At 55.9% G+C, this 26,397-nt stretch overlaps 3 protein-coding genes across 8 annotated transcripts in view; 2 read left to right on the forward strand and 1 right to left on the reverse strand.

Moving 5' to 3' along the window:
- The first annotated feature begins 1,878 nt into the window (after positions 1 to 1,878).
- Positions 1,879 to 10,594, forward strand: LOC128833798 (collagen alpha-1(III) chain-like). 2 transcript variants are annotated; one of them, XM_054021947.1, is made up of 5 exons: positions 1,879 to 2,821; positions 5,291 to 5,374; positions 7,125 to 7,338; positions 8,093 to 8,285; positions 8,988 to 10,594. In XM_054021947.1, exons 1-5 carry the CDS (start codon positions 2,465 to 2,467, stop codon positions 9,142 to 9,144), a joined length of 1,005 nt encoding a protein of 334 aa, XP_053877922.1. In that variant the 5' UTR covers positions 1,879 to 2,464; the 3' UTR covers positions 9,145 to 10,594. The 2 variants fall into 2 exon arrangements, with proteins under 2 accessions (XP_053877922.1, XP_053877921.1); XM_054021946.1 differs by having other exon boundaries at positions 1,881 to 2,821; positions 8,079 to 8,285.
- Positions 10,588 to 24,972, reverse strand: CLU (clusterin). The gene is made up of 9 exons (XM_054021945.1): positions 24,881 to 24,972; positions 19,367 to 19,491; positions 17,861 to 18,009; positions 17,332 to 17,502; positions 16,354 to 16,807; positions 14,052 to 14,165; positions 12,898 to 13,124; positions 11,728 to 11,909; positions 10,588 to 10,829 (listed from the first exon to the last, which is right to left on the reverse strand). The coding sequence occupies exons 2-9, from the start codon at positions 19,449 to 19,451 to the stop codon at positions 10,823 to 10,825; spliced, it is 1,389 nt and encodes a 462-aa protein (XP_053877920.1). The 5' UTR covers positions 19,452 to 19,491; positions 24,881 to 24,972; the 3' UTR covers positions 10,588 to 10,822.
- Positions 21,915 to 26,397, forward strand: part of SCARA3 (scavenger receptor class A member 3) — a 46,318-nt gene continuing 41,835 nt past the window's right edge. For 3 of the 5 annotated variants that reach the window (XM_054021938.1, XM_054021944.1, XM_054021941.1), the window contains exons 1-2: positions 21,915 to 22,031; positions 25,822 to 25,968. In XM_054021938.1, the coding sequence (XP_053877913.1) occupies positions 25,935 to 25,968 (34 nt within the window). In that variant the 5' untranslated portion in view covers positions 21,915 to 22,031; positions 25,822 to 25,934. Of the gene's footprint in view, positions 22,314 to 25,821; positions 25,969 to 26,397 lie in introns of all 5 variants that reach the window. The other 2 variants (XM_054021939.1, XM_054021940.1) reach the window with 2 other exon arrangements.

Raw genomic sequence — 26,397 nt, forward strand, 5'->3', positions numbered from 1 at the left:
ATTCTTCTCTTCTGGAGACTAAACAATCCCAGTTCTCTCAGCCTCTCCTCATAAGTCATGTGCTCCAGACCCCTAATCATTTTTGTTGCCCTCCGCTGGACTCTTTCCAATTTTTCCACATCCTTCTTGTAGTGTGGGGCCCAAAACTGGACACAGTATTCCAGATGAGGCCTCACCAATGTCGAATAAAGGGGAATGATCACGTTCCTCGATCTGCTGGCAATGCCCCTACTTATACAGCCCAAAATGCCATTAGCCTTCTTGGCAACAAGAGCACACTGTTGACTCATATCCAGCTTCTCGTCCACTGTGACCCCTAGGTCCTTTTCAGCAGAACTGCTACCTAGCCATTCGGTCCCTAGTCTGTAGCAGTGCATGGGATTCTTCCGTCCTAAGTGCAGGACTCTGCACTTGTCCTTGTTGAACCTCATCAGGTTTTTTTCTGCCCAATCCTCTAATTTGTCTAGGTCCCTCTGTATCCGATCCCTACCCTCTAGTGTATCTACCACGCCTCCTAGTTTAGTGTCTTCTGCAAACTTGCTGAGAGTGCAGTCCACACCATCCTCCAGATCATTAATAAAGATATTAAACAAAACCGGCCCCAGGACCGACCCTTGGGGCACTCCACTTGAAACCGGCTGCCAACTAGACATGGAGCCATTGATCACTACCCGTTGAGCCCGACGATCTAGCCAGCTTTCTATCCACCTTACAGTCCATTCATCCAGCCCATAGTTCTTTAACTTGGCGGCAAGAATACTGTGGGAGACCGTATCAAAAGCTTTGCTAAAGTCAGGGAATAACACATCCACTGCTTTCCCCTCATCCACAGAGCCAGTTATCTCATCATAGAAGGCAATTAGGTTAGTCAGGCACGACTTCCCCTTCGTGAATCCATGCTGACTGTTCCTGATCACTTTCCTCTCCTCTAAATGTTTCATAATTGATTCCTTGAGGACCTGCTCCATAATTTTTCCAGGGACTGAGGTGAGGCTGACTGGCCTGTAGTTCCCCGGATCCTCCTTCTTCTCTTTTTTAAAGATGGGCACTACTTTTGAGCTTCCCAGAGCTCTTGTACAGGTCTGGGGAAGGTAGCCGGCGGGTTTGAGCTAAATACGAATTGGGACAGATTATTGGGTCACATGCTGTAGGACAGTGGTTCTTAGGGTGACCAGACAGCAAGTGTGAAAAATCAGGATGGGGGTGGTGGGTAATAGGATCCTATATAAGCAAAAGACCCACAAATCGGGACTGTCCCTATAAAATCGGGACATCTGGTCACCCTAGTGGTTCTCGACCAGGAGACCGACGGTGGAAACTGAGAGCCTTGGTGTCCCTTAGAGGCCTGACGCCTGGAGCTGCCGGGCTGAAGTCCCGAGCCCTGGGGCCCCCCGTGGGTCTCAAGCCTGGAGCCATGGAGCTGAAATGAGCCTCTCCGCTTCATGGGGCTAAAGCTGGGGAGCCCAGAGCCCTGGTGTCCTGTGAGGCAGAGCCTGGAGTCCCTTTCCCCCCTGCCCCAGAAGCTGAAGCCCGGAGCCTCCAGTCCTGCAGGGCTAAAGCCCCAAGCCCCCCACCCACTCCGCAGTTGAAGCCAGGAGTGTTTATAGCGTGTTGTGAGGGTCTCAGACAGAAAACGGATGAGAACCCGGGCTGTAGGAGAACACAGAATTAAGTGGACAATTGAGGGTTGGATTGTTAAGATCTGGGTACCTTCCCAGATCTGAACATAATGGCCATATAGGGTCAGTCCAATGGTCCATCTAGCCCAGTCTCCTGTCTTCTGACAGTGGCTGGGGTCAGAAGATGCTTCAGAGGGAATGAACAAAACAGGACAATTTCAAATGATCCATTCCCTGTCGGCCAGTCCCAGTTTCTAGCAATCAGAGGCTATGGACAGCCAGAACATGGGGTTGCATCCCTGACCATCTTGATGGATCTGTCCTCCAGGAACGTCTCTAGTTTTTTTTGAAGCTCAGTGGTTTGAGCATTGGTCTGTTAAAGCCAGGGTTGTGAGTTCAATCCTCGAGGGAGCCATTGGGGGCAAAAATCTGTCTGGGGATTGGTCCTGCAGGGGGTTGATCTAGATACCTTCTGAGGTCCCTTCCAACCCTGATACTCTATTCTATGCTACTTTTGGCCTGCACAACATCCCCTGGCATTGAGTTCCACAGGTTAACTGTGTGGCGGGTGGGTGTGAAGAGCTCCATGGTGAGATTCTGAAAAGCCTGTTAAAGGCTCAAAGGGTTAATATCACAGGGCGAAAGCTCCAGCGTCAACCACACCTCCGGCCTCGCAGGAGTTCAGGAGCCGGCGCCTGCTCGTCTCTGGCTGCGGCTTGGCACAGCACAGGGGAGTTTGCAGGGCGCATGGAGGGGCGGCCCTACGCGGAAATCCCCGGCCGGGGGAGGAGCCGGCGGCCCGCGGAGAGCCGGGCTGGGTTGCTTTCGCTTTCGGCTCGCGGGAAATGGCTGAGAGCGACCAAGGGGCGCGCTGCACCCAGGCGGGGGGCCGGGAGGGCGCAGGGGAGTCTCCCGGCGGCGTGGCGAGCTCCGAGCCTGGCCAGCGCGCAGGGGCCGAGCCCGGGGCGAGCTCCGAGCTTGGCCAGCGCGCAGGGGCCGAGCCCGGGGCGAGCTCCGAGCCTGGCCAGCGCGCAGGGGCCGAGCCCGGAGGCTGCCCGCCGGGGAGAGGCGCTGACCCGAGCCCTGCCGAGTGGAGGGGACCCGCCCTAGTGGCCTGGTTTCTCTCCTTACTTGCGAAGGGTCCCGAGGCGTCCAGCCGCAGGGACCGGCCGGCCGGGGAGCCGGACACCCCGATGCCTCAGGTGAGGGCACCCACGTGGCCCTAGTTGTGGGGCTGGGGGGGGGAGTGTTCGTTCCCCGCCTAAATAACTTCTGGGGACCCCCCCCCCCCACACGATGTTTGCAGTGAGCTCCCATTGCACCTGGGTTTAGTGCAGTGTGTGGCTAACCGGCGGCTGCGCTCCACCCCAGAGCTGGGCGCATTGCAGGGCGGGCTGGGAAGGCACAGTGGGGACCGACCCACCCCAGGGGTGGTTGTTCCTCTACCACCGGCGCTGGAAGATGCTTTGTGTGAGCACTGCAGCCCTGGCAAGAGCACTGGGGTGGGGTGGGGGAGCTGTTATTTGAGAGGTGCCGGGTCTGAGCTGGGAGACAAGAATAACATTAGAATGGCCCCCCCCCCCCCCGCTTTCCCCCGTCCCACCTTTGTCCCTAATTGACTAGGAGTTTAAAAAAAATAGCCAAGTTTAGATACTAAGGCTCAGATCCAGGAAGATTTGTAGTCTCCTCCTTTCTGTTGATTTTGATGGAAGGGAGGAGCCTAAATACCTTTGAGGATTTGGGCCTAATTCCCTTGACATCCAGGAATCTCAAAGCTCATTATTTCATTCTGAGGCCAGAAGGGCCCATTGTCTGACATCCCCCCCATCCCACTGGCCAGAGACCTGCCTCCCGAATAATTCCTAGAGCAGAGCTTTTAGGAAAACAGCCCGTCTTGATTTAAACATCCTCAGTGAGGGAGAATCCACCACGATCCTTGGGAAATGGTGGCTAATTACTCTTACCATTAAAACCTGACGCCTTATTTCCAGTCTGACTTTGTCTAGTTTCAATTTCCAGTCACTGGATCATGTTAGACTTTTCTCTGCTAGATTGAAGAGCCCGTTATTAAACATTTGTTCCCAACGTAGGTACTTATAGACCGGGATCAAGTCACCCCATCTCACAAAAGATGCATTGGAATTGGAGAGGGTACAGAAAAGGGCAGCAAAAATGATTCAGGGTATGGAACAGCTTCCAGATGAGGAGAGATTAATAAGGCTGGGATTTTTCAGCTTGGAAAAGAGACAACTAAGGGGGATATGACAGAGGTCTGTATAATCATGCCTGGTGTAGAGGAAGTAAAAAAGGAAGTGTGATTTACTTCTTCTCATAACACAAGAACTAGGGGTCACCAAATGAAATGAATAGGCAGCAGGTTTAAAACAAACAAAAGGAAGTATTTCTTCACACAACACGCAGTCAACCTGTGGAACTCCTTGCCTGAGGATGTTGTGAAGGCCAAGACTATAACAGGGTTCAAACAAGAACTAGATAAATTCATGGAGGATAGGTCCATCAATGGCTATTAGCCAGGATGGACAGGGATGATGTCCTTAGCCTCTGTTTGCCAGAAGCTGGGAATGAGCGACAGGGGATGGATCACATGATGATTCCCTGTTCTGTTCATTCCCTCTGGGGCACCTGGCACTGGCCACTGTTGGAAGACAAGATACTGGGCTAGATGGACCTTTGGTCTGACGGAGTACGGCCGTTCTTCTGTTTTCTTTGCTAAGCTAAATAGATTGAGCTCCCTGAGTCTATCACTACAAGGCAGGTTTCTAATCCTTTGATCAGTCTTGTGGCTCTTCTCTGACCCCTCTCCAATGTATCAACATCCTGCTTGAATTATGGGCACCAGCATTGGACCCAGGATTCCAGCAGCGGTCGCACCAGGGCCAAATAGCGAGGTCAAATAACCTCTCTGCTCCTACTCGAGATTCCCTGTTTATACATCCCAGGATCCCATTAGCTCTTTTGGCCACATCACACTGGGAGTTCGTGTTGAGTCAAGTATCCACCACGAGCCCCAAATCTTTGTCAGAGTCACTGCTTTCTAGGATCGACTCCCCCATCGTGTAACGATGGCCTGAATGTATAGGTTTACAGTGAGCCCTATTAAATGCATGTTGTTTGCTTGTGCCTGTTATAGATGGGGAAACTGAGGCAGAAAGAAGGGCTGTCCACCAGTGGCAGAACCAGGAATAGGACCCTGGAGTCGTGACTCCCAGTCCTGTTCCTTAACCAGTAGATAGGCTCCCTTCTTACTCTCAAAAGTTAGAGACAGGAAAGGCACATCACGTCCCTCTTGCACACCCCCGTCACTGCAGCTGTCTTCCAGGGCTGTGGGTGGGGAGTTCAGATATCTGCCCAGTGGGAGACTGTTCCACAGGTTGATTCATTGGTGCTGGAACAGTTTGTATTGTGGGGGTGCTGAGAGCCATTGAACCAGACTGTAAACCCTGGATATGATAGAAACCACTTCAAGCCAGGGGGTGCGGCAGCCCCCCAGCACCCCTAGTTCCAACACCTGTGGGTTGACTTAGACCTTGATTTGAAGCGCTCCACCGATGTCCCCTGAAACTCAAGTGATGGCGAAGGACAAAGAGATTGAAACCAGGGCAAAACACTGGGCATTATCGCTCCTGTTTGATTGTCTCTCTGTCTTTAAGCTCGGCGCTAACAGTGCCCGGGGAGCAGCTGGAACGGCACAAGAGCTCCGGAAGACAGCGGAGAGGCTGCAGGCTCAGCTGGAGGTGAGGGACTTTCTGACCATTCAGATTCACTGAGACTTTGTCAAGTCTCAGAGGGGTAGCCGTGTTAGTCTGGATCTGTAAAAAGCAAGAGAGAGTCCCGTGGCACCTTTAAGGCTAACAGATGTATTGGAACATAAGCTTTCGTGGGTGAATGCTCACTTCGTCGGACTTTGTTGTCATGATCAAAGCTACACATGACGGCACGTATTAGAGACAAACCACTGTGTACTTCTCAGAGTAAGAGACACCCAGGGTAAAGCTACACGCTGTCTCGGGGGCTCGAGCCTGCGTCCATTTGTCACTGATCCAGTGATGAGGATGAGTAATTTAAATTAAATTAATGGAGATATCCCATCTCCTAGAACTGGAAGGGACCTTGAAAGGTCATCAAGTCCAGCCCCTGCCTTCACTAGCAGGACCAAGTACTGATTTTGCCCCAGATCCCCAAGTGGCCCCCTCAAGGATTGAACTCACAACCTTGGGTTTAGCAGGCCAATGCTCAAACCACTGAGCTATCCCTCCCCCCCAACGAGTAAATACATCTATTGTTTATTTCTAATATGGTAGAGCCTGGCAGCCCCAGTCCTGGGCCAGGATTGTGTTAGGTGCTGTACAAAACGGCGGTCCCTGTCCCAAAGAGCTGGCGATCGAAAGACCAGGTTGCTGGGTAGTGCGAGATCCTGTTTCTTTCCTCATCGCTGTCTGACGATTCCCGACGGGTTGTGAGATCGCTTTCTCCCGCTTCCCTGCACTTGGGATGCTCGGCTCAGGAAGCGTTTCTGCGTCTCATGCCTTGTCCGCAGCATGTAGGAGTTGTACCACATTAACGACTCCGCTCTGGTTCGAGTGGTACAACGCCCCCTAGTGTGGACACAGTTCTGCCAGTACTGTATAAAGGTGCTTATACCGGTATAGCTAGCTCTGTTCCAGAAGGGGTTCAGAGATTCCAAGGCCACTGTGATCATCTGGTCTGTCCTAACGCAGGCTGCAGGACTTCCTGGGATGAATTCCTGTTTGGACTGGAGCATTGCTCCGAGAAACACGTAGGCTCCTAGAAATGGAGAGCTGGAAGGGCCCTCGACAGGCCATCTAGGCCAGACCCCTGCACTGAGGCAGGACTAAGTGTTATCCAGACCAGCCCTGAAGGGTGTTTGTCTGAGCTTGACTTAAAATTCCCGGGGAATAAGCTCTACTGATATCCGGCACCTTTATCCCGATTTAACTGGGTCCACACTGGGGCTTTTATCAGCATGACTCAGTAAAGAATCAGCTCTTTGCCCCCCACAGTTCTAGGGGTACAAAACCCGTATGTAGGGCAGGCCTCAGCCGCTCCTTTGTCATGTTGGTTGCCCCGTGGCTCCCCTCTGGGTTTAGACAGTACTTGCTGCCTCCCAGTTTCCATCTACCTGAGCTACTTACCTAGCCCTGGTCCCTGAGCACCTCCCAGTGTTTGATGTATTTATCCTCCCAACACCCAGGGGTTGAGACGTGCTGTTCTCCACACTGTACAGCTGGGGAAACTGAGGCACACAGACACTGCGCCACTGGGCGTTAGGCACCTAAACACCTTGGAAGATCTGGACCTGCCTGAGTGACTTGCCCAAGGTCACACAGCGAGTCAGGGATGGAACCCAGGTGTCCTGGTCCCCGGTCCCATGATCAGACCGGGCTATTGCACCATCTCCCTGGCTGGTGCCTGCTCCCTGTGCCGGGATGTTGAATAGCACTAAGCCCCTTCTACTCCCCACAGGCTCTGAAAGGCTCCTCGGACCCTGAGACCCTGGAATTCCTCCAGGCACTAGAAGCGCCCATCAGAATCGCCAGCCGCGTGCTCACTGAGAACCAGAGGCTACGGCGGGAGTTGGAGGAGTTGAAGGGCAGGTTGGCAGCCCCACGGCCCCTGGAACCAGCCAGACAGCCTCCAGCTCCCTGGGCATCGTCCCCCTGGGCCACCCGGAGCACAGGTAGGCACCGGCCCGCCATGGGCAGGCACTTCCCCTGACCAGGTGAACACGGGGGAGCCTGAGTAGGGCTGGAATGGGGGTTCCTTTCCCCTGTGAGGAGCAGGGACCAGAGACCTAACGCCAGGCAAGCTGAGGGAGTAGTGGGGCTGGGGTCACCTCCATTGATTGGGGCAGCAGTGCTCCACCTCGATTGGGCTGCGGCCCCCAAAATGGCTGAAAGACCCTCCTGCAGCCTCTCCTCCCCCCAGGACTGATTTTACCCACAATCCTGTGGGACTGAGGTCACAGGACGACTTTCCAGCCATTGCGGAAGCTGCAGGTGGAGCAGGGGAGGGTTGGAGCTGCTGGATGTGTTTGGGGAGGCAGGGGAGGACTGGCGCTGCTGGGGGTGGGGGGGACAGGGGCATATCTTGTGCTGCTGGGTAAGTGAGTGACAAGTGCCAGCAAACTCGTATCATGGCCCCAGCTTTCCCCGCCCACGAACCAAACTGATACTTGAGAACAGCTGGATCGATTTGGCAGGGTTAAAACAAACAGGCCCCTCCAGCCCCCTTGGGTACCAGTCTCTGTGGCATCAGGGATTTGCCCTTATCAATAGCAGTAGTAGAGCTTATACCCCTCTGGGTTTGCAGCCATTAGGGGGCAGACTGCCCTGCACAGGAACAGGGCCGGGCCTCCATCCCACTGGCTGAGCCGGGCCCCGAGGGGAGATGTCTCTAACCAGCCCCGTTCCCTGCCAGCCTTGCCCCTGCAGGTCCGTGTGAGCGGGAAGACGGCCGGCTGCGAGAGCCAGTTCTTGGACCGGGTGGCTCAGCTCCTCGTGGCCCAGGGCATCTCCCTGCAGGCAGAGGAGTACGAGCTGCACTCCAGCCGCCCGCTGCTGCTCTTCTGCCCGATCTCGTCCCGCTCGGGCACAGACATCAGCAACGCCCTGGAGGGGATCCCCGGTGAGTGGCCCTTTCACCTGCATGGGCTGAGCCGTTCTCCAGCCAGTGCCCCCTGCCGCCTCCACTTCCCTTCAACTAGGGGACTAGGAGTAGAGCCCCTTAAGTGGGTGGACCCAAAGCGCCTGCCTGCTGCAGGCATCGAACAGCCAGGGACTTGCCTGGCTCATGCACCTCAATCCCCACCCCAGCTGTCAGTCCTTAACCCTCCCCTTTGTGCTCCGCCCCCTAACTTAGTGGCAAATTAACCACTGGGCTGACAGGGCCCTGGCCAACTGTGGGGCCCCTGGAACAAACCCACGGCTGCCAGCAGACACCTGTAGCCCTGGCTGTCAGGGCAGGGGAAGCCCCTGCACCCTGATTCCACTCTGCAGCAGCTGGATGGGGTTGGGGGTAGCCCCTTCCTGTGGCCCCCTGACACTCCCCCCCATGCAGCCACCACTGCTGGGCAGAGGCAGCCTCCCCCCTTCCCCTCCCCCATCAGAAGCACCAGGCAGGGGAAGCCCCAGCACCCAGACCCCCACTGCGGCCTGGGGCTGTGGTGCAGGGGATGGAGATTCTCTGGTCTTATGGCTGCAGGAGGTGGGGGAGGAACGTAGTGGAGCCTGCATGGAAGAGGGGTAGGGGCAGAAAGGGGTGGGGTGGGGCAGGGCCCCAGAAAACCTTAATCTGCCCCTGACGCCTGTTCTCTCCCCTGCGGCCCAGCGGCGAGGAAGAAGATCCTGGTGGTGCTGCACCACCAGCCCAACGAGCGGGCCGAGCTCTACGCCAGCAGCAAGCGGGAGGCGCAGCACTCCGGGCTCCTGAGCACCGTGGACGGCTGCTTCTCCACCCACTCCGGCTTCTACCCGTGCCAGGCTAACGCTGCCGCCGTCGCCGCTGTGGCTGCTGCGCTCCAGCAACTGGCCGTGGGCAGGCACTAGGGGGACTTCCTGCAGGAGGCAGCGGGCTCTGCGAGCTGGGACCTGGAGTGCCTGTGGGGCTGGGCTAAGCCCTGGTGACTGCACTGCCCTGACCAGTCCTAGCTGGGATGGCATAGGGGGGATCCCCAGCCCTGTCTGGGCCAGGCCAGCACTGTCGCATAGTGGACTGTTACCCCTAAGAATGCCCGTCTCTGGGCTGGAGCTGTTCCTATAAACCTTTGCTTCTCTTCTGCCCCCCAACTACCCTCATGTTGGTCCATCCCCCCCTCCTCCATCACACTGAGGGCAGCGCTTGGCATCAGAGCTGTGCAGATGCATTAGTTCCTGCCCCATTGTACAGCTACCCCCCCTCCCTGTGCTATGGGGGGGTGCCACTCACTCCCCCTAGCCCGCCTGTGAACACTGATCAGTCCCTACAGGGATCTCATGCAAGCCGTGTGATGAGACAAGTTCTGGTGCTTGTGGATTCTGTTACAGCTGCTTCCCCTCCCTGGGGTTGGGGCCTGGTGCGCTTGGAGCTGGACCTGGGGGGCAGGCATTGGGCTGGGCACACATCACTCCTAGCGCAGTCAGGGCCAGAGCTGCCACAGGTGACAGCGGGAGACCAAGGGAGTCTCCATGGCCTGGTGCATGAGTGTTGTGTTCTGCTCTGGCGAAGGTGCTGTCTTGGCAAGGGGCTGCTCCCCAGCCCTGGGCACCTCCCTGTATTCCAGGATACAGCCCGAGCTAGGTGCCTGGACCCCAGGGGCTGGGGGTGAGGGTGTTGTACGGCCAGATGGGTTGCAGCGTGGGGTGGATTTGGATAGTTCTTTGATTTTCCACTTGGGGGTTGACAGCCCCTGGTTGGAGCCAGCCCCAGGGGGTGTTCAGGTGGCTATGGGTGGGGTATTTTAGAGAGCTGTCTTAACCAGCCCTCTGCACACACACACCCTGCAAGCAGGGCTGCTATGGTGCCCATGAATACGCTACCTCAGGGCTTCTCCTTTGTCCTACCCTGGGGCTCCTAGCTCAGCCCTACAGGCTAGCTAGGGCCCACGTCTGATGCTGCTGCCTGGGGTTGGTGGAGCTGCACCATTAGTTCTGGCATGGCAGGCTTGTGCTTTTCAAATGCACAGGCCCCCTGCTGGGTTCCTGTCTGCGACCCACCTACGGGGAGTGCTGGATGTGGAAGATGTGGTAGATCTGGGCTGAGAGCGTGGGCCATATGTTGGAGTAATGACTATACGGATATGGACCAGAGGGTTGGAATGCCCTCTAGAGCCCACCTCACCTGCGGCCTCCTTCATACACTACAGAATCACCATGTTTCCCTCACGCACCTGCTACTTCTGCCTTTTTGGAGGCAGAGGCTGAGCCAATAAACTACACCAAGCCAGGCCGGCTTCTCCACATCGGATCTAAATTTTATTTCTCCTTTTGGGTCCCTACAACCCAGCAGCAAAGTGCAGGCAGTTCAGTGTTTAACCTACTAGTGCAGACAGCGAATCAGGGCGGCGGGCCAGGCCGAGGGCTTCTCCGCAGCGCTAGGGGGTCTATGCAGCATGGAGCAGGGCGTCGCTGAAGGCTATGGCTTCTCTCTTCCGAAGACGAGACTGAGGATCAGGGCAGACGAGGGCATCACTCGCTGGTGGAAAGAAGAGATGGTGCATTGAGTTTAGCACAGCACAGGTTTTAGGGCAGCAGAGCGGTGTGTAGGGTGGTGAGGGGCCAGGAAAGGGCTAAGAAAACCACATCACTGCCCTGAGGAGATCCTTCTCAGGAGAGTTTGCCTGTTGATAAAGGCCCCAGTCTGGGGCTCAAATCCCAGTTCTGCTACAGGCTTCATAGCTACACACTGGAATAAATTGCCCAGGAATAAATTGTAGAATCTCCGTCATTGGAGGGTTTTAAGAGCAGGTTTGACAGACTTGTCAGGGATGGTCTGATAAAGCTTAGTCCTGCCATGAGTGCAGGGGACTGGACTAGATGACCTTTCAAGGTCCCTTGATTCTATGGGCAAGTCATTGAGTCTACCTCAGTTTCCCCAGCTGCAAAGCAGAATATTTCCTTCCTTCCCCCTCATCTTTTCTCTTGTCTATTTAGAGCACAAGCTCTTTAGGGTGGGGATGGTCTTAGTGGGTTTGTGCAGTGCCGAATACAAATAATATAAATCAGCCTGGTACAAGTGAGCAATGGGGAGGTTGGATCAGAGCACTCCAGGGGATGAGCAGGGTTCCTTTTGATGGTGATTGGTTATTTCTCTGGCCCTTTCCAGCCCAAGGTCATTTATGAACCTAACAGTTGCAAACCTCTGCCCTCCCGCCCCTGAAATGCGACCATTTCTGGAGTGGAACACAGCGGCACTATACAACATAGGGTGGGAATGGGAGAAACAGCCGCCTATAGCTGTTGAGACTGGGGGAAGGAAGTCTGACCCTGCTTAGCTTACGAGCTCTGACGCGCTAACACCCCAAAGCACTATGGCCTAAGCAAGACTTTTCTGCTCCGGGCTGGGAGCCTATGTGCCAGGGCTGCGAACTCACATGGTATTCTGCTTGTAGCGCTTCAGAGCCTCGTCCGCCACCACCTCCATGAACTTGGGGTCGTCCCAGGGGATCTCGCCCGGCACGGTCAGGGCCAGCGGATCCGAGTCGAAGAGCTGCACGGTCACCTGGGTGTCAGAAGGTCTGGAGGAGTCCTTGCGGCTGGGGGTCTTGGAAAGCACCTAGGGGAGGAAGCGGGGAGGAGCCCGGTAGCACCAGGGGGGATGAGCAACTTGAGAGCTCTGCTGGTGCCCTTGAATCCCATCCCTGCCAGTCCAGCCCTGAGCTCCACCAGCTCTACCAGGACCCCGCACTCCTGCCCCACAGCCTGCCTGATTCTAGTCCAGCCCAGGCCCCTGACGCATGGTGGACTCCATTCACAGGGCTGGCGGCAGCAGTCCTGAGTGACCCAGCTGTGCCCCTGCACGGCTCAAAGGCTTGTGAGAGGCTGTCAGGGCAGAGCAGCACTTTTGTCCCAGAGACAATTGCCCGATTATACACATCCCGCTCCTGACCCACTTTGCCTCTTTCCAGCTCTCTGCTATTCCGGGGAGGGAATGGGGGGGGCATGGGAGCCAGTGCTAGCAGCTGAGCCGAACTCAGGAGCTCCATGCCCAGCTGGGTGCACGGGCAGTGTGATGCAGGATCCATGGGGTGGGGATGTAGCAGCGGGGAGGGGGGGGGGGGGGGGAACTGTGGGGAATGGACCAGTCTTGGCAACAGAGCCACTCAGATGTCTGTTTCCCAATGGGCTTTGATGCCTCATTCATTTGGGTGGCACCAGCTGGTGCCAATTGGGTCGCACCCAATGTCAGGCTCCAATGGGCCTCCCTGCCCCCTAGTCCTGGCCTGGGAGCATGCTCCCCCGCCCACTCTTCTCCGCAGCCCATGCTCCCCCATTCCCCTCTCCCCCTGCTCCTCTGGGCAATGTCTCCCAGCCCTCTGCTCTGCCCCAGAGCTGGTCCCTCCTGGCTGTCAGCTGCCTCCAGTCCAGGCTCTGTCACAACAAGCGAGTGTCACATGCCCACCAGCTCTCCGGAGACCAACAGGAAGTGCCCCATGGGCCAGCAGAGGGAAATCGGGGGACAGCGTGGGAATCAGATATTAGTAGCCTATAGCTCCATCTTGGTGCCACCCCCAAGCAGCACAGGAAGGGCAGTGGGGACCCACCGTGGTGACCTGCAGCATGCCGTCGCCGTTCTGGGTGAGGTTGGCCAGGCGGGACACCCAGCCAAACTGCTTGTTGAGCTGGTCCAGGAGGCTGGAGGTGTTGAGCATCTCCTCCTGGAAGGTCCTCAGCAGCTCGTCATACTTGCGGGTGAAGCGCTCTGCCAGGCGCAGGGCGTCCTCGAACTGCTCCCGCAGCTGGCTCTGGGCCGGGTCGGTCTGGGAGCAGTCTTCAACCCAGGGGAAGGAGGAGACGAGGGCATTATAAACACAAGAAGGGGTCAAAGATGGACTTGCCAGGATCCCCGAAAGCAGGAGGGCAGCAGGACACCTGGCTCCCGGCCCATTGCCCTGACAGTGGGTCTAAACCCCGTGGAGACCCGCCCCCCCCAAATCCGCAAGGGGTCGAGTGGGACTCTGGCTCCTTGGCTTTGTCAGCCCTCGGTTTCTCCACCAGCAAAGCCAAACCAACTGGTGCCACTGCTGGTGTTAGGACATAACATCTCCCCTAACAGCACCAACCCCTCCAGCCCTGCTCCTCTGCCGGCTAACTCTGGGTGGGGAGGTTAACAGCATGCAGTCACCACCCGAGTCCACTCACACCCCAGCACTAAACCCGCAGCCAGCCAGCTGCCACTTGGCTCTCAGAACCACAGGCTGCTCAGTTGATTGAGGCCTGGGGGCCTGGTGCAAACCGTCTCCCCTTCCATTCCCCTCCATGTTACACGTGGGTGGTAACTTAGGTCTATGGCCAGCTCTGAGGAGGTGTCGATTGGCCTGACTCCAATGGAGCTGCGCCAGTTGACACCACTGAGAACCTGGTCCTGGATCTGGTTCCATATTGGAGCCGAAGATATTGGAGCAGTACTGAAACGTGCGATATTCTGCACCGAAACTGCCTAATCTAGGAACACAAAATACATATGGGGGGAAGAGATGCAACACTGCCCCCTGCTGGGGAGAGGGGGGGAAATCACATCTAGAGAAGACCCCCATTTGTCTTACCCAAGAGGGGTGAGAAGCCCCAGTGCCGGTGAAAGGCGCTCACCAGCAGGGATGGAACTAGAGGACGCAGGTTCTACTCCCCCTGTGGGGTGTTTATCTATGAAACTACAGGCTGTTACCAGCCCCTGGTTATATTGGTCTCCTTCGCTCACCTACAGACAGAATTTCCTGGCATTTTTCACACTTATCCTTCATCTTCAGGCAGCCGGCAGAATTGCGGCGGATTTCCCGGCACACCATGCGGTTGTCACTGGAGTTGCGAGTCTCTGAAGGGGTGGGGGAGGGAGGAGACACCACAGAGATATAGCTTTACTTCTCAGCACGGGCAAGATGCACCAGCTCTCGTGCATTTGTACAGCACCTTGCACTCCAATGCTCTTTACAAAGTAAGTACTAGTCATGTAGACAGTAAAGCCTTCCCGCCCCACTGAAGTGCAGTTGCTTCTGGGGTGGAGTGTGGCAGCTGTTTAACAGAGCACAGCAACTCTGCACAACAGCTCAGGATGGGAAACCGAATACTGCAGCCATTCAGAACCAGGGAAATATAGCAATTAACCAGACCCTGGAGTCTTAATCCCTAAGACACCCGCACAAGAATTTAAGGTTAGAGAGTCTGTCCTGTTATTCCCATCAAGTCTGGCAAATGATTCAAGAGCTTGTGAATCACCTACTTAGGAATGTAAATAAGCTTCAGATTGCTTTTGCCGTAATCCCCTGGCCCGGACTTTATTTATTCTACAAGGCTTGAAAGTGCTCCTGCGATTGCTTTCAAGCCAAGCCGGGATGAGGCAATACATCACCGCATGGCTCCTGGAGGGAAGGCATAACAATACCACTGGAATTCTATTTATAGCACCTTTCATCTTCAGACTATTAATACATGAACTAATCCAGTCTTGCCCACCTGTGTGAGGGAGGTGAGACGACCAGCACTGCCCTCTACTGGACAATCATTGCTGCCCGTCTGTGTGTCATAGGCCTTGTGCTTCTAGGAGCCCACAGAGCGTCCCCTTTAGCGCAAATGGCCAGGGCCTGTGCTTTTATCTGGAGCGTGAGGTTCCAGGTTCTAGCTTTACTGCACACTTCCCAGTGGCCAAAGTGCAGCATAAAGACCATCTTGGAGCCCTAGGTAGCCACAGATTTGTCAGAGTCAGACCCACTCTATGGGTGGGGAACACGAGGCAGAGACAAAGCGACTTGCCCAGTGCTGGAGCAGAAGCCAGCGTTCCCCCCACTTGCCACCCTGTGCTCAGATCACAAGAGCAAACCTCCGTCATGGAATTCAGGGGCATCTCGTGTGGTTTCCCCAAGTGGTGCTTTGAACCAGAACAGCCACCCCACTGCTCAGCAGGAAGCCGACCAGTGTCCTTCTCATTCCATGAGAGAGCTGCTGCCTTGCAAAATAAATCCAGGGATCAGAGCAAGGGTGGAGGAAGACGGCTCCTCCGCTTTTGTTAACAGCAGATGGGAGCGAACTCCCCCTGCTGTTTCAGTCTGCTTTGACCATGGCTGAAAGTATAACAGGATGGGGGGGGGAAGGGGGGGGACTCCACCTTGAGCTCGCTCAGTCCAGGGACTGGAGCTGGGTGGAAACTGGACATTCCATGTTGCGGGAAATTCCAGGATTTCAACATTTTTTTCCCCCCAACCAGAGACAAAAAACAAACTTTGTTTGAAGTTTCCCTCAAAATGGAATTTTTCCAAAATAAAGTTAGTTTGGGATCAATTTAGACTTTTTTTTGGGGGGGGGGGGGGGGAGAAAATACAGAATAAACAAATTTCAAGACAAGTCAAAACGTCCCAGCCCGAAAGCGTCAGGATGGAAGGTTTCGACCGACCATAGCAAAACCTTTCCTGAATCCTCCTCCCCCCCCCCACCTAGTTTTTAAACAAAAAACTTTGCTAAAATCAACACAGGAAGTCCCCCCCTCCTCCCTTCACTGAACCCAAACATTTGGTTGGAAAAGTTTCCCCACTAGCTCTACCTCAGGCTCTGCCGAGGTGTCCAGCTGCGGGGTCAGTGAACCAGACTTAGTCCCCAGGGTGGAGGCCTTCTCTGGGGCCAGAGGGGGGAGACACCACAGATTAAGGCCAGAAGGAACCACTGTGATCACCTACTCTGACCTCCTGTAGACAAAGGCCATAGGACTGCCCTGAGTTAGTTCCAGTCTGAACTAGGGCAGATCTTTTAGAAGAAGATCCAATCTGGATTTAAAAATGGCCAGTGACGAATAATCCTCCTGCCCATCCCTAGATGAGCTGTTCCAGGGTTAACCACCCTCACTGTTTAAAAAAGTGCCTTGGGCACAAGGCTAGTGCTGGATAAGTGATCCCAGTTCCTTCCAGACTCCCCCCGGTGACTAGCGTGTGCCTGGGGGCAGGGCCCTGGCTCTGATCATTACCACCCACCAGCTCGGCTAGATCTGCCCCTCAAGGCCCTTGAATATCCCCCACCTGTGGTGGACTCTCCCAGCAGGGGGTCCTGGCTGCCTTCGAACCACTGGCCATCCTGCTCCATGGCCTTCTGGGCTCCCTCAAACATGCGCTGGGTCATCTCGAAGAGCGGCCCGAAGAGGCGGTGGAAGCCATGGTGCCGGGGTGGGGAGAAGAAGGGGTGTGTGTCCCGGACCACCCTGGTGTTTGAGTAGGGGAAGCTGAAGCGGAAGGGGGCGTGCATGGCCCTGCGGGAGCCCCCGGCGAAGGGCGAGCGGAAGAACGGGGCCATGCGGCTGTAGGCCCGTGTGCTCTCCTGGAACAGGTCGTCCACGCTGTCTTCCACTAGGCTGTAGCGCTCCTCCAGGTCCTCCAGCCAGCGGCCCTGCTGCTGGTCCTCCTCCAGCAGGGAGTCAATGCGCTCGCCGTTCACCCAGATGGAGACGGGGGAGGAGTGGTTCAGGAACTCCTCCAGCTACCAGAGCAAGGCAGGGACAGGACGTGGTGAGCTGGGCAGGCCTCTGCAGACCCACCCACCACCCACCCTACACAGAGCTGGGGCCCACACCGCTGCATCGCAGGGAGCCCCACTCCCTGCTACCTCAATGGGGCCGAGTCGGTGACCGCTACAGGCCCCGGGGAACCTGTGCTGTCGACCCGTATCCATATGGAAGATGTGGTGGACAATGACCGTCAGTTAATTCCTGTTGGCTCTCCAGAGGCTGAGACAATCAAAGCAAGAGCCCCCTCTCCCCCCAGTGCAGTCTGTCCATCTCAGAGTCGGAGCCATTGAAGAAGTAGACCACGAACACACTGGTCTCCTGGCACCACTGAGCCCTACAGGCTCCGTCCTCAGCCACATCACGTGCTAGCCCACTCTCCCATACAAGCCCTGCTGATCTTTCATAGCGTCCCACACCCTGGCGGAAAGCGGTCCCGTCTCTCCTATACCACGATGCCAAGCGCCAGAGAAGGACCTAGACCAAACAGCTCACTCACCTGCCGGCCAACCAGGCCCGAGCCGCTCCTGCACGTCCTGGAATAGAACCTCATGCAGGTCTGCTTCAGGCAGGGCTTGCATTCCTCCCACAGGGCCAGCATGGTCTCATTGCACACTTCCGGCTTCTCGGTCAGCTTCTTCTCCGTTTCCTTGGCTAGTTGCATGGCTTGCTGGAAGCGAAGGTGTTAAAACCAGGACTGTGAGGGGCTGGGCCACTAATGGGGATTCTCCCTTAGCTCAAGAGGCAGGAGCCTGGGTCTTTAGAGCAGGCGAATCAGAGTTCTAGCCCCACTCTTGCCAGGAAGAGCATGGGAAGCCCACCACCTAAGGAACCTCGGGGGGGGCTGTGGATTCATTAGAGATTGTCCCCAAGCTCCCAATGCAGAGGGGATAAGCGACATGGCCATTTTAGACTCATTTTGCCATGTTCCATGTGAGCGTCAGACCCCCATGGCCCAAACTGCGGCGAGATTCAGCGAAAAGCTTTGCAGGGACAGTCTCCTGCCTGCGTTCCTGCAATTTGCTCACCTCTTTCTTCTGCTTGGTCTCCTCCAGCGTGGTCAGGATCTCCTGGTGGTCTTTGCTGGTTTTGTCCATGAGGCTTTTCATCTGCTTCACCCCGTTGATGGCATTCTCGATCTCGGTGTCTATGTATTTGCTCCCGGCTACAGACATTTCTGAAGGGGGGTGGGGGGAGAAGTTAATTGTCTCAGGAGAGACATGCTAAGATGGTCTTCTGCTTCCAAGATGGCCACCCAGACTCCACAAACACCATCTTCCCCACCCAAATATTTGCGTCTCCAAAGCCTATTTGCCCAAAAAAGGGTCAAATCCAATTTAGCTGAAATTTCACACAAACTTCTCATTTGCCCAGCTCCGTTCTCAGGCCACCAAGGCCCGAACCTTGCTTAGATTTGGGCTGGGACCCTGCCAGAGCAAGGTAGCCAACAACTCAATTTTGGTGCCAAAGATCTAGAGTATAGACTGATCCCACCCAGTCCCCCTGAGCCCACTCCCCTCTGAGCCACGACAGCCTGCTCTCAGGTGTGCCTTTTCCACAGGACCCCACCTAGCAAACCCTGAAGAGTTGATACTTGTGCGGTGTCACCTGGCAGGGAGCTGTGGGAGAAATGATCTCATGATGCAAGCATCTGGCTTGGACCCAAAACACTCCTGATGCCAGGAACTTCGGGGGGAAATTTGTTTAGATGGGCCTGATCCACATCACCCAGCCCCAGATCCAGATTTCCCCAGGGCTTGGGGGACCTGGCCTCAGGGGGTTTGGACCACAGATTCCTAGATCCCCAGGCCAGAAGGGACCATGTGATCTCCTGTACAGCACAAGAGAGAGAACAGCCCCTCAATAATTCCTAGAGCAGAGCTTTAAGAAAAACATCCAGTCTTGATTTAAAAAACAGTCACTGACAGAGAATCCACCACGGCCCTCAGTAAACTGACTCAGTCCATCCCAGATCTTTTGTTTTGGTTCCTGGGGGCTCTTGCGCCCGGTTTCCAGGTTCTTTCCAGCCTGATCCAAAGAAAGTCAGCCAAAAGCCTGGAGGTTTGCCATGTTTCAGATCTAAACCCACATCAGCCTAGCCCCCTCCCCTGTTCGTCCCACACAAACACCAGGGCCCCACACGCCAAGTTAGCCCCCCACACCTGCTGGGGTACCTCCCCCCATACACATGCTGCTCCCCTGACTCTTACAGGCGGTCAGTACAATGGTGATGGGAGCCATAGATAAACAGACCCACTTTTTTGGGGGGTGGGGGTGGGGTTCCTAGAAGCAACCCCTAGCAGCAAAGCCCAAGTAACAGCCGTGGTCAGTGGCTGGCGAGGCACCCGTCAGCTGGGGCACAGGGCACAAATCACAAACTGATCCCTGTATCAGCCTGCCTGGCCCTGCAGCGGAGCGTCATGCAGTCCATGGCGCTGTGTATCCCGTATTACCCCGCGTGTGCCGATCCCACCAGCCTCAGCCACCCGGGGAGTTTCCGCCCCGGCGCATGGAGCCTCCCCAACGCCACTTACGTTGCAATTCATTGGGAGGAACCAGGGCCTGGCCTTCCTCCCAGGACAGCAGGAGCCCCAGCAGTGAGAGCAGCAGCAGCGTCATCTTCCTCACCTCCTAGCAAATGCCAAGGTCGTGTGCAGGCCTGAAAGACAGGGAGGAGAAATCAGACAGACTCCCCCAGGCCGAGGGCACGTTGTACCGACGGGGCCGACAGATCTACCCACACACAAGTATGTGGACGCTCTTAGGAGGTTACAATAACCTCAAAGGACAAATGGTGCCGGGACAAGGTACAAGGAGACAGAGCGACTGAATGAATCTAAACAAAAAGGCCAGTGGATCTGATTCAAGGACAGTGTTGCAATTATGCTGGTTAGAAAAACAGGACTTAGAGCCAGAAATCAGTTGGTCGGAGATGAGGCCTAATTCATGGACAAAATAATGAGGGGGGTGGGCTATTCTGCCCATCACTCGCTTTTGGGGTCCTTAAAGCTTTTGGTCAGGCTTGACAAAGCCCTGGCTGGGATGATTTAGTTGGGGATTGGTCCTGCTTTGAGCAGGGGGTTGGACTAGATACCTCCTGAGGTCTCTTCCAAACCTGATATTCTATGATTAAAAGAAAAATAGTTGAATGGGGAAAGTACAAAAGAACAAGAAAAATAAAAACGACAGGCTACTCCAGCAAGCTTCCCCATCCCGACTGGCACCCCACCATCCCCTAGGCCTTCTTCAGCCTCACCCTGAGAGATGTCCTGGCCAGAACAGGCCAGAGAGCAACCCAGATGAGATCGCCACCTCCAGATGTGTCCCAACCACCATCATCTTTGATACTGTCAAAGACTGCAAAACTGGGGGCTTTTCCTTCTAAAAATGGTCTCCAGCTAAAAGGAACAAGGGATGTTGTTCAAATGAAAGCCTGGACTTGATACTTGACATTTCAAATGCTTTAACGGTTTAAAAAAAAAAAAAAATACTGGTGCGTTTGCCACGGTGCTAAGCAGGCTGTCGTCTCTGTATAGCAAACCCCCAGCCTTGTTGAACACTGGACAGTGACTAGTTACGTTGACAGCTTTAGCCCTGGCATTGCATCTAAGTGAATACAACAGACTGCTTTCCCGAGAGAGAAACGCATTCAAGATACGGGGCGAAAGATGGTCCGGGATTTAACAAGAGCCAAACTCCACCAGCCTGACCAGAGGCCTGGGAGCCAGGAAGAACTAAGCTCTGACCCATGCTCCTGTCATGGCCATGGGCCTGTCACTTATCCCCACACTACAGTGGAAGGCAGAGAGTTTACCTCACACAGGTGTTTGGGAAGCACCATGAAAGCATCATGCCTTTCCTAAGTGCTACATATCACAGCAGCCCGTTTATCCCTCTGGCACCATGGCTATGCCCAGCACTGACCCTGGATAAATCCGTGTATTGAAGGGATTGTTTAATTCACTGGTTCAGCATCTCTGATCCCTCCAGGGCTGGTCCACACAGAGGCTAAGAGCCTACTACTGCTACAGCTTATGGAGTTACTCATTTAGTTTTTTGTGCTGAAGGTCCCAGGCTCTATCCTGCTAGTGACCCTTTGGGGAGGGATTTTGATATCAGCAAGCTGGAAAAATAGGATCTAGATTTGGCACGCTCAGCAGTCTGAGGGGTTTGGATCCAGTTCCATCTCTAGCTCTGTTCCAGCCACATCAGAGACTGGCTGGGGTGGGTGTCTGGACTGGGGACATGAAGTAATGCTCCTGGGGGGAGCAGGGCTGGTCTAGACTCAGGGGAGACTGCTCTTTGGCCACAGAGTCGGGTCTGCACCACAGGAGTTCTGGATTCAAGTGAACCCACAGATCTCAAAGTAAGAGGACTGAATAAACAAGGACTGAACAGTGACTGCTCCAACCACGAGCAAGCCACACTGTAGCTCAGAATTAGGACGGCTTAGCAGAGCTTTGCCCCAAGAAGCAAAACAAAACCACGGGAGAAAAATGAGCTATGACTCATTTGAATGACTCGGCCCCCACGCAGGGGTCTCTGCTTATTTATACATGCACAAGGCCCTGGTGTCCCTGCTGTGACCCAAATGCCCACGAATTTCTGGCCGGGGGAGCTACCGCAGCCCTGAACTCCGGCCGGGAGCAGATGCCAAGACCTGATGCCTGGGAACGTCTATTGTGCAGCAATCGGAAGGTCTTACATAAGAGCCCCCAACCCATGTTGCGAGCAGCTGGAGGACAACCAGTTCCAGCCCTGCTTTGGGGGCGGGCTCTTTCCCGACAGGTCGGTGAATCACAGCGCAGTTGGCATGGGCTTGGGGGGAGTCTGGGGCCAGGCTGCCTCACATTTCTCGCCCGCAGCGTTCGCGAGCAGCTCAGTCAAACCCTGCCAGAAGCTAGAGAATAAAGTCGGAGGAAAAAAAAAAAACAGATCCGCAGAGGCCCATCTCTGCCGTCTCCAATTCGCTACAGCCGCGCGGGACGCAGGCTCAGCCCATCGCTCAGCCCTCGCTTTGGTACGCCCCAAACCCAGCTGGATTGCAAGCCAACAAGCCCAGGGCGCGCGCAACAGAACACCTGGAGCCCTCGAGGCTGAGCAAAGCTTCCTGTGTTTTCCAGCCGGCCGGAACATGAACGGTTTCCTCCACAGGCGAGAGCCCAGCTAGCGCGTTTGCTGGAACAAGACGCCAGAAAGGTTTGCCTTCGAGCGTAGCGCCCGCTGCCGGATACAATAGGGGCAAGTGCGTCAGACACCGGGAGAGTGGAGACCATCAGCAGAAATAAAGTTAACAATCAGGACCTCTGATCAGCAGATCTCAAAGATGGGCTGGTAGCATGATCCCCATGCAGCAGCTGGGGAAACTGAGGCACAGCAAGGCACAGGCCACACAGCAAGTGGAGAGCTGTTAGAGCACAGGTCTCCTGCCTCTAGCTCCGTGCTGTAGCCACTGAATGACACTGCCTCACAGATCAGCAGGTAGCATGCACTTCACTGCATTGTCATTGCCTTCCTGGGCTTCCCTTTCAGTCCTAGGCAGCAGGGGAGGCTTTGAATTAAGCCTTTGGCATAGGGGGCTTTTACTGGGGACAGGGGCTGGGGATTGTCACAACTGGCGACAGCAGGAATCAATGCAGAGTCCCTCGTCAAGCAAAATTCTGCACAGGCGACCCCATTCACCAGCAGCACCGGGGAAGGGGGGGGGCAGCACCCAGACTGGGTTTAGCTCCAGCTCTGCGGTGGGGCTGGACCCAGCCCAAGCGAATGACGCCAAAGCGATAAGACGCTGAACGACCTTGCCAGAGACACCAGATCCCTCAGGCCAGAGGCAGCAGGATCGATCGGAGCGGAGCAGCAGGAGCCGCATGGCAACCGAGGGGGAGACAGAGGGAAGTGTAGGAGTCCGGGGGTGTAGCTGGGAAGTAGCAGCTCTCCCAGGGAGGGGGGGACTGGACAGGAGGGCAAGGAAAGAAACACAAAGCAAGCCAGGGCAATCAGAACTTGTCCGGTGCAATGACTCCAGGGTTATTTAGAGCCTTAGAAAGTGAAGGAATGAAGCTACCCCATTAATCCAGCCTGTGCTCCCCACAGTGCTGCAGATGCCCCCCCCAATCCTGACCCACAGCCCCCTGCTATTCCAGTCCTCAGCTCCCTGAGACAGCTCTGTAGACACCCCCCCTCCCAATCCTGACCCACAGCCCCCTGCTATTCCAGGCCCAGCCTTCGCCCACACATCTCTGATGCTGCAGTCCTGAGTGAAACAGAGGCCGACAACCCTGCAGAACTGGGGGGTAGTTTTCATCTGAAATTGTCCAGCACCTTGTCGGGGTTAGGATAAGATCGGAGACTCATCTCGCTTGTGACCTAAGCCTGGAGCACAACCTGACTGCAGCCCTGGGCATTACCCCGGCGCTCCATGGGTCCCACGTAAATATCTTCAATGTGGTTTAGGAGGGGGAACAATAGTCCCTGTGGGGCCCCCCTCCCTACAGAGCAATCGCTTCATGGACAGCACCGTAGCTGTCCAGTGTTGTGGTCAGAGAGCATTTTGCCGTTACCTTGAACTCCCACTCCCCATCAGCGCAGGCTTCCCGCACCAGGCGCTGCTATGGAACTACTCCCGGTTTTGACAGACCGATTCCCCCCCAAAACATCCATGCATGCCCCACCCCCACATTAGGCAACTAGCCAGGTGCATTGTGGTTATTCTCCCCTCCCCTCTCCCCCGCATTGCTCAATTGTTTATGTGCATTGTGGTTATTTTCCCAATGTTTAAATACCATGAGTCAGAGCCCCAAGAGATTGGTTTAAAACAAAACAAAAAAATCTGGAGATTAAACAAAACAACAAAAACTAGATTTTTTTTTAATTGGCCTTCCAGGCCTCTAGCAGAGGTCCCATTTTCAAGCTTCTCTGCATCTAGGAGAGCGAGAAGTGAACTTTGTAAAAAGAAAGCCAGGCTGTGACTCGCTGGGGTTTTGAAAGAAAAACCCAACTATCACAAGACCCGCAATAAAACAGTCAGTGGCAGCAACATGGTTGCCCTCACTGCATTGCACAAGTGGCCTAGTGCACTACGGCTAATTTCACCTTCCTTTGAAGCATCCGGCGTTGGGAACGCCTGGAGGCCAAGTTCCCAGGTTTGCCAGGCCAATGGTCTGCGTACAAGAACCAACCGAATGCCGAGAGCCACTAACTGCATCACTCTTTCACAGTCAGGCATTCTCTCCCATACATTGTTTAGTAGCACCTCACTTTCGTAATCAAGACATGCCAGTGAAAAGCTGGAAATGGCCAGGACATGGCAAATCACTAGGGCCTGTAGCCCAGTAGCACATGTCCACGGGCAGCCCATTCCCACCCAAGGCCCCAGAACTGGCCAAGATGTAGGAATTCCCTCCTGACCCCAGGTGGGGAGCCCTGAAGCATGAGAATTCCCCTGGGTTACATACCCGCAGAGACAGCGGAAATACAGGGGACACTGCTCCCCTGCAAGGAGCCCATGGGGGGGGGGGGGGTCAGGAGAAGGAAATGACATGGGACAGTTAAATGCCCCCATCCCACTGGACCAAGCCGTGCACAGGCCTTAGTTACACCCACCAATCTGTCAGAGAGCCCTTGCAAGCCCAGCCCTGCTTTGAGGTGGAAATGGGGTGTGCCGGTCCCTTCCCCCAGGCGGGCAGGATGAGCTAGGGCTCTCTCTTTCCCTAGGGATCGCCGCATGGATCCACCCCGCCCCTCCCACCCAGGACGAATGAGGATCCCCCACACCCCCCTAGCCCCGTCTCTCTCCCCTCCCCAGGAGCGCGCACTGCCCCGGACGCTGGAGAAGCGCCCCTTACCCGGAGCCTCCAGCTCCATCCCTGGCGCCCCGCGGGGCTTTGCCCAGCGGCCGGGGCCGCCCTTGCGGAGCCTGTGGCGCGCACATCCCTCGCCGCAGCCCATCGCCCCGGCAGGGCGCATTGGCAGCTGCAGGCGCTCAGCGGAGTTTGCACAACTACGGGGGCGAACCAAGCCCTCCCCCGAGCTCTCCCCGCGGGGCTCACCTCTGCGTCCTGCGCTGCAAAGCGGGGGCTGCAGCGCTGGGCACCGTATTTATACCCGCGCCGCGCTCTGAGTCATGCCCGCAGAGCGGCCTGGAAAGGGGCCGGCCCGGCCCAGCCCGGCCCCTGCGTCCCGGCGGCAGCCAGTGGGCGCCCTTGCACCGCGCACGGCCGGGCTGCGTCCCCCCGGGGGCTCCTAGGTGGACGGGGGCCGCTGGAGCGAGGCTGCGGTGAGGGGCACATCCCCCCGCCACACACTCTCTGGCAGCGCCATCAATGCGCTCCTGGCTGGGTCCCACCTCAGCCAGGGTCCAGGCGGGTGCCTTGGTCTGCTCCAGCTACTGGGTGCCCCTGAGGCCCGGCCCCCTGGGGGTCACCCAGCCCAGCACGGGGTCAGCAGCGATCAGGGGGGCTCAAGGCCCCGCCTGTAACAGGCGCTGGGTCTGCTTGCAGCCCCCCACCCCATACCCTGGTCTGGGAAACCCCAGGCACTTCACTGCCCCTTTCCTCTCTCACCCTGAGCTAGGATCTCCGATGGCCTCCCTCTGCCACAGGTGCCTTAGGAGAGATTAAAGGGCCCGATCCTGCTCCCCTGCAGAGCTCAGCTTTCCCTGCCCATTCCCTGTCTCCGGCTGCTGGTCTCTGTCTAGCTCTGGGGTCTCATGCAGTGACTCGGCCCGTTTGGCCATCTAGGGATATGTTACCGGGGACGATGCTACACGGTGCTCCTTCTTCCAGCCCCCTTTGCCCCGGACAGATGGGCCAGGAAGAGCATCCCCCTTCGGGAAGGGGGAAACTGAGGCCCAGAGTTAGTGGTAGAGCTGGAAATAGAACCCAGGAGTCCTGCCCTCCCTCCATTAACCACAAACCCATTCAGGCCTCTCACTACCATCTACCTCTTCTCTTCTCTTCTCCCTTCCCTTCCCTTCTTTCTCTACCCACAGCCTTCTCCTCCATCCTCCCATAGCCTCTCCAGCCAACGTCCCCAGTGGCTCCCCCTGGCCCTCTCTTTGCTGTGTGCATCACCTCCCCAGGCGTATCTCCCGCTCCACAGCTTATGCAGCCAGATCCCGGCTCCCTGGGGCTAGCAGGTAAGTTGTGCTCCTTCCTCCCTGCTCCTTGCCCTTGTGTATTGAGAGACGCAAGGTGTGTGTGTGTGGGGGGGGGGGACACACAGAAGGGATGGCACAGCAGCCCTTAGGAGGTGGGTGGCTCATTCCCAGGTGAGTGAAGTCCTGGAACAGCCTTCCAAGGGAAGATATGGGGGCAAAACCCTAACTGGCTTCAAGACTCAGCTTGATAGAGGGGATGGGATGATGAGACTGCCTACAATGGCATAAAGAACAGGAGTACTTGTGGCACCTTAGAGACTAACAAATTTTGTGGCCCATCAGCGACAGCTAGCAAAAATCCCATGTGGCCAGAGATAGGACATTAGATGTGAAGGGCTCTTAGTTAGTACAGAGAATTCTTTTCTGGGTGTCTGGCTGGTGGGTCTTGCAGACATGCTCAGAGACTGA

Source organism: Malaclemys terrapin, chromosome 3 (assembly GCF_027887155.1).
Source record: "Malaclemys terrapin pileata isolate rMalTer1 chromosome 3, rMalTer1.hap1, whole genome shotgun sequence".
NCBI classification, from domain to species: Eukaryota; Metazoa; Chordata; order Testudines; family Emydidae; genus Malaclemys; species Malaclemys terrapin.

Coding starts and splice junctions, on each gene's coding strand:
- CLU (XM_054021945.1), bottom strand. CDS start 19,451: ATGACGCTGCTGCTGCTCTCACTGCTGGGGCTCCTGCTGTCCTGGGAG. Junction 18,010..19,366: donor TCCTCCCAATGAATTGCAAC/GTAAGTGGCGTT, acceptor ACCCCCCTTCAG/AAATGTCTGTAGCCGGGAGC. Junction 16,808..17,331: donor CGGGCCTGGTTGGCCGGCAG/GTGAGTGAGCTG, acceptor TTGCTCTGGTAG/CTGGAGGAGTTCCTGAACCA.
- LOC128833798 (XM_054021946.1), top strand. CDS start 2,465: ATGGCTGAGAGCGACCAAGGGGCGCGCTGCACCCAGGCGGGGGGCCGG. Junction 2,822..5,290: donor CGGACACCCCGATGCCTCAG/GTGAGGGCACCC, acceptor TCTGTCTTTAAG/CTCGGCGCTAACAGTGCCCG. Junction 5,375..7,124: donor GGCTGCAGGCTCAGCTGGAG/GTGAGGGACTTT, acceptor TACTCCCCACAG/GCTCTGAAAGGCTCCTCGGA.